Raw genomic sequence first — 7,138 nt, forward strand, 5'->3', positions numbered from 1 at the left:
CCCTTCGTTGATGCTCTCTATGTTTTTTTCGGAAGAGCTTGTTTCATCGTCTTCTAGGTGACTTGCCATCAGTGCAAGTCCAACGTAGGCTTCAATTTCTAACTCTGATGACGGCAATTGCCTTTAGGTTCTTGTGTTTCATTTGGATTGGTCTTTTATTCTTATCTTTCTCTTTTACTTTTGGACAGTTATCTTTGATGTGCTCTTCTTCTTGGAAGTTATAGCATCGCACCTTTCAATTGATTCGTGGAAGTTTCTTAGCCTACGACTTGTTATACTTATTAGACTTAAAGAATTTACTGAACTTTTTTACCATAAATGCAATTTCGTCTTCATTGAGTAATGTGTCTGAATCTGGATCACCTTTCTGGTTAGCTCTCAGTGCTAGGTTTGAGTTGTATTTTCTTCTTTATTTCTTAAGTCTGCACATCTCGATTCATGAAGTTCAAAAGTAAAAAAATAGATTTTCTAATGTACTTACCTCGAGGTCCTTAGAGATGTAAAAGGAGTTAACTATGGATGTCCACTCGGGTGTTCTAGGAAATACATTTAAAGCGTACCTTAATAAATCTCGATTTGTTATCTTTTCTCCGAGATTCATGAGTCTAGTGATCAACTCCTTGATCCTTGAGTATAGATGAGCGACTATTTCACCTTCTTCCATTTGGAGGTTGCTGAGTTGGTTCCATAGCAAATTCCGTCTTGCGAGTTTTGCCTCCAAGGTCCTTTCATGCAACTTCAGGAATTTCTCCTAGAGCTTTTGGTTGACTTATAGGCTCCAATGCGGTTGACTTCTTGTTGTGGTAAAATGCTTAGCAGATAGAATTCTGCTTTGTCATTTTCCATTAAGTTGACTTGCTCCTTTTTGTCCACAGGTATTCTTCTTTATCAGCTCCTTACTGATCTTTAGGTGCTACAAAATCATATTCCATAATTAATAATAAATTAAAATATATTTTAAAAATACCTCCATTTTTTTTCAAGTCGCGAACTCCCCCTCGAACCTAGGCAAATAGATGCTTGATCTAGCCATTTCTTGTGTGCTTCTGTTGGAGGTTAGTCCTTCTGAAGTGTGTTCACTCTGATACCACTTATTGGTCCCATGCGGCCGGCAAGAAAGGGTGAATTTCCTACAAGTTAGAAATATACTTTTCTCACAACTTTCGACTTTGATGAAAAAGCACTTGTTAGAAAATAAGAAATAAATTGCATAAAAGAGGCTACCATATTTTACTTGGTTGCAATCGAGGAGGTTGTTAATCCAAGGTGTTGAAAGCACTAACAAAGTTCTTCTTTGATGTAGGCAAAGAAGCATCTTACATAAGTTGTAGTACAAACACTAAAATAAAAATCGAAGAAGTAATACAAGTGTTGTTGTAAAAGTAAGTGAACCAGAGCTCTATTTATAGTGCTCTAGTCAAACTTATCCGTTGCTGACATGGCAGACTCTGGGAGCCTGTATAGTGATCTAGGTGCCTCTAGCGTGGCAAAGTTTATCTTCGCACAACGGCTTCGCAACAGCTAAAAGATAGAATTTTTCATGTCAGAGTGCTTGGACTATCTCTGGGTGCTCGGACCATTGCTGACATGGATCCGAAGAGTGATCCACTACGACGAGGCGCCAATGCAGAACCCTGATGGTCCAAGCCCCCGGACTAGGTGGTCCAAGCACCTGGACGGTTCGGGCGCTCGGACCAGTTAGCCTAGTGCTGACTCATTTGGTGCCTTCTTTGGTCGCTGGTTCATCTCCAGTCATTTGGGTGATCCTTCGGCATTCCAGAGTTGAGCTCACCCGAACCCAACTCCGGCTTTTTCCTTGAGCAATCTTCTGCTCCGACTTCTCATCTCTCGGAAACGTCACACGCATCCTTCTCGCTCCACTTGTGTAATATTCCATAGCTTCTTATCTCTCGGATGCACCGAGCTCATCGACTCGATTCTCGTGTCATTCTTCTCATCTGTCGTGTCTTTCGATCAACTTCTTGGGTTCCTAAGTCCTTGTACACTTAGACATAAGGCATCAAAATACGCAAAGCCTAACTTGATTTGGTTGATCACATCAAAATCACAACGGAGTACTTACACATTCTTTTTTCTCTCGACCACCTGTGTGACTTGAGCGTCGGAGTACCTGCGCCGGGACCCCTCCCTAGCTCTGTTACTGACACTTTCTTACCTCTACATTCTTTTTCTTATGATCAATATCAAAATCACCTACCCAGCACATCATTTTCTCCGAAAACGGATCAAACGGTTTGGCACATTCTGTCTTTCCGGTTTCCTAACATGGTTGTTTTGTAAATTTTAATTAATCTTTAGTTCACTAGCTAGATCTCATTTTTCATAATTTAAATATTTAAAATAATAAGTAATATTAAAATAATGGTGGAATGAAACATTCTAATTGTTTAATTATAAAAAAGCCAAATAAAAATAACTTTTTTTTCTTTAATTATTCATTAGATATTATAATAGAAACAAAAGAAAATTATCCAATTTCATCTGAGTTATTCTTTTCATCCTATGCATAGACACAAGAGTAAATTTATATTTGCCAAAGTATTCTCTTTATATTTGCCAAACTATGAGAATAGTGGTGAAAATGGTGTAGTCCACAAATTAAGCCAAACTTTCTGTATTATATCATATGATCTGCCAAATAAATAAGCCATTGTGCTAAACCATAGACAAGACTGTCTCAATTATATATTTATTATTGTCCTCATGTTGTGAGCTCCATAAGTAATATTTTTTTGTTTTAATTTTAATATCTTTAGCTTGAATACTGTAGCATAAAACTAAATTTTGAATCCTAAACTTAAAAAAAAAAAAGTAAAAATACATTGGGTGCCCATAAGGTGAGCATCATAAGGTAAGTAAGGGTAATATTTTATATATATTTATACCTTTCTTTTTTGAAAAAAATAATTTTAAAAAATAAATTTTTATTCAAAATTTAATTTTATAAAAAATACAAAGTTATTAATTAAAATTTTATATTTAAATTTTGATGATATTTATTCATAAAAAAATATTAAGTTATTTATTTTAAAAAAGATATATTAGATATGTATTATCATCAATATTCTATGAGCGACGGATGCCCATGCATTAAGAAAAAAATTTAATTTTTTTATATAAAACTTAGTATTGAAGTACTGCTTTTAATTATAGATTTATTATTTATTTTAATATTTTAAATTTTGAAAATAAGTCTAAATCATCAATATCATGTTGCAAAAGTTTTCAAGAATATTGTTCTTTTAAAAAATTATCATTAATCAATTTTAATTTTTCTAAGTTATAAAATAATCAAAATTATCTTTATATATTTTAAAATTTTCCAATCTATTTTGAACTCAATTGATTTTTCATTTAAATTTACAATTGATTTTTCTTAGTTTTGATTTTTAATATTAGTAACAAATCTATCTAAGCCTATTTTTCTTGAGACGGAAAAAAAGTCTTCTATTTTTCGTATATTTTGCATATAAAAAAAATATTTTCTAGCAAATATATTTCTATTCAAATAATAATAAAAATATAGATCTCTAATAATTTATCAAAATAAAAATACTTAAAATTAAAAGAATAATAAAATCTGATTTATAAATTGTTCAATTTGATGATACTTTAAATTTTGACACTATTCTATTATCTACGTAAATATAATAAATAAATATTAAATTTTATCTCAATTAATTAAAATGAACATCTATATGATTAAATTGACATGTCAAGTACAAAATCTAAATTTTCCATCTAAAAAACCGAAAGGACGTCTTTGAGAATATCATGGGCAAAGGAGGGCAAGAATATTGACCGATGTGAAGGTCTATATTTTTTAGAGATTAAATAAGAAAAAAAAAAGATTTTTTTATGAAAATAAGATGTATAATTTACAAAATAATTATAAATAAATACACCTTAAATAAAATTAAAGTGATTTAAAATTAAAAATGGACATTTAAAAATATATATATTAAAATATTAAAAATCGAGATGCCTGTGAACATCCATAATGAGAGCTCCCATTTCCAAAGTGGCTTCTGGAAGGAAACTCCTTCGATTTAATAAAGAGCGGTTCTTCAATTTTTTTTATATTAAAATGTTTTTTAAATAAAATTAATAAAATATAAAAAAAATGTTAGTGGGACCGGAATGTATGATAAAATTGTTGAGAGGTTTTTTTATTTTTTGGTTAGAACAGACGCATGTGGGGTTTTTAAGCAGATGTGGCAACGCGGTTGCTCTGCAAGAGCTCCGACTGCTGTGATGCCTTAAGCCGGCACCAGTGATAGGGTAGCGCGGAGATGAGGAAGTTGAGCAGAAAAACAAGCGAGAAAGAATTTTCGGTCCAGTCCTTGACCTTCTTGACAGCGCAAGCTGCTTCCTTTATGAGAATTTTACTTAGCACAGCGGGCAACGCGGCTCTTTCTGCTTACCTTCATTGGCCATTTCCGGCCAGCCGTGCTCTTTCTACCGCCACCGCTGCGATGCCGCCGCTACGGAGCTGCTGGCATCGCCTGAACACGCGGCGGAGCTCTTATCGCCCTGGACGCCTCTGTGTTCAGGTCAATGCCGATGGGACGAAGGAGAGAGTGGTGGTGGTCATGGGCGCTACCGGCACGGGGAAGTCAAAGCTGTCTGTGGAGCTGGCCACCAAGTTCGCCGGCGAGGTGGTGAACTCGGATAAGATTCAGGTCTATGGAGGGCTCGACATCGCCACCAACAAGATGCCCATGGAGGAGCGTCGCGGCGTGGCACACCATTTGCTGGGGGAGCTTCATCCAGAGGAGGGTGAGCTCCTGCCCGCAGCGTACAGGGAGTTGGCGGCGCGCGCCATCGTCGGTATCGCCTGCCGAGACCGGATGCCGGTGGTGGCGGGCGGGTCGAACTCCTTCATACACGCGGCCTTGGCCGGGAGCTTTGACCCCCGGTGGAGTCCTTTCGAGGCGGGCTGGAGGCAGAGGATGAGGAAAAGGGCAACCCTCCGGTACTGCTGCTGCTTCCTGTGGGTAGACGTGGACGCGTTGGTGTTGGCGGAGCTGCTCGACCGGCGTGTGGACGAGATGCTGGCGGCGGGGATGGTGGAGGAGCTGGGTCAGTACTTCGAAGAAGAATCGGCATCCGTGGCGGGCGAGTCGAGGCATCCAGGGTTAGGCAAGGCGATCGGGGTGGCAGAGTTCCGGGAATACTTCCGGGGAAAGGGTTGGGGAACAGAAGCGGCGTACGAGGCGGCCGTGTCAGCCATCAAGGCGAACACGCGGCGGCTCGCGGAGGAGCAGGTGCGGAAGATCGAGCGACTGGGGGAGATAGGGTGGCCGCTGCAGAAGCTCGACGCTACGGCAGCGGTGTCGGCTCGACTGAAGGGATCCATGGCGGAGGCAGAGACGGCGTGGGAGAGAGACGTAGCGGGGCCTGGCGCCGCAGCGGTGGAGCAATTCTTGAATGAGGCGGCAGAGGTCCAACAACAACTCCACCATCGGCACAGCGTACCTTCTCCTCTGCTTTATACTTAGTTCGACTTTTAGGCGCCGTCCTGCTTCTTCCACAGACTCCATTAGAGCAATTCCTAAACGAGGCGGCAGAGGTCCAACAACATCACCACCATCTGCCCATCGTACGTTCTCCTCTGCTTTATACTCAATTCGACTTTTAGGCGCGTCCTGCTGCTTCCACGGACTCCATTCTCAATTTCTCTTCCTTTATTTATCTCTTCCTCTGTTTTTGGTTTCCAGAGCAGGGGAAAAGAACGAAAGAACAGAAAAACATACATATAATTTTGTTTGTTTTTTTGTAACTTCAAAATTTTAATTTTCTTTTTCTTTTTCTTTTATCGGGGAATTTAAAGAGATAAAAGAACAGATGAGAGGAATTGGTGTTGGGTATGAAGAAGGCAGAGAAAGGAGTAAGGCGGCCGATTTGGAGATGGGGCGCTTCTGACAACTGATGCTTGAGCAGAGCAGAGCAGAGCAGAAAGAAACAAATTGAAACAAATGCAATCGACATTCTTCAATCTTTGCTTTCTCGCTCAGTTTTTTGCGTCTGATTTTTGAGAAACTGTTTCTATTCAAAACAATTGTACAGTTTGGCTACAATGAATCACTAGAACAACATTTGCTGTAATGTAATGTAATATTGTTCTCACTTGGTTCCAACTATCATTTACTTAATAGAATGTTTTAGAGTTGGTCAATGAGTTTGTTTCTTCAGATTCTTAGAAGCTCTGGTGAAATTGCCGATTTCCACTCACATTGATGCATTTGCAATAAAGACAAAGATTATTGGTGTTAGATAAACTATTCTATTATAGTTCTTCCATTTCAGGTCCTGATTGCAAATAAGAACAATTTCTGATGCATAGCCTGGAAACTAGGTTTGTTTGGCATGCTCAAAATTCATTTGTTTACATAACTTACAAACAAGTGTGACTTCTTAACAAATGTTTAATATTAAGTAATTTGAATTAGTTGAACAGAGAATCATTGGGGTGGGTAATTATATTTGCATATATAAGTTTCATTAGCGTCTTAGTTAGAACTGCGAGACACCGAAAAGTATCATCTCATGTGTGTATCTGGGCTTCGCTTTAAGAAGTCGTTAAAGGATTCAAGCTACGTAGGACCGTCTTAATCAATTTTAGGCCTTAATTTTTTTAAAAAAATAATATTTTAATATTTTTTAAAAATAAATTTTATATGAAATTTTAATTTTAAAAAAATTTAAGATGAAAATTATTAATTAAGATTTTGTTATTAAGTGTAAATATGATTTCATTAATTCCAATTTTGATTTTTTTACTGAAACTATACTATCAATATTGTCAATAGAATATTTATACTGGAAAAAAATTAAATTTTTTTATAATCAATAGATACCGTACTATTTTTTTTTTTAAAAAAAAATAAGTTAGGACATAACATCATGGGCGAGAAAGGGGAAGCGGGTGGATTATCACTTATGAGAGAGGAAAAGAGTGAAAAATTAACGATGAGTGATCATAAGTGACTATATTTATCTCGAGTTAATAATAATCATAAATCTTAATGGCAAAGCATAAATATCCGTTGTTTTTTTAAATAAACTATATAATTAATATAAATAATATTAAATATTAAAACTCTTAGGGGCCAAA

General features: G+C 37.1%; 1 protein-coding gene across 1 annotated transcript; it reads left to right on the forward strand.

Moving 5' to 3' along the window:
- The first annotated feature begins 4,260 nt into the window (after nucleotides 1–4,260).
- On the forward strand, nucleotides 4,261–5,617 carry LOC122027893 (adenylate isopentenyltransferase-like). The gene has a single exon (XM_042586908.1). It carries the CDS (start codon nucleotides 4,314–4,316, stop codon nucleotides 5,520–5,522), a length of 1,209 nt encoding a protein of 402 aa, XP_042442842.1. The 5' UTR covers nucleotides 4,261–4,313; the 3' UTR covers nucleotides 5,523–5,617.
- Nucleotides 5,618–7,138: the final 1,521 nt, after the last annotated feature.

Source organism: Zingiber officinale, chromosome 10A, assembly GCF_018446385.1.
Source record: "Zingiber officinale cultivar Zhangliang chromosome 10A, Zo_v1.1, whole genome shotgun sequence".
Lineage (NCBI taxonomy): Eukaryota > Viridiplantae > Streptophyta > Magnoliopsida > Zingiberales > Zingiberaceae > Zingiber > Zingiber officinale.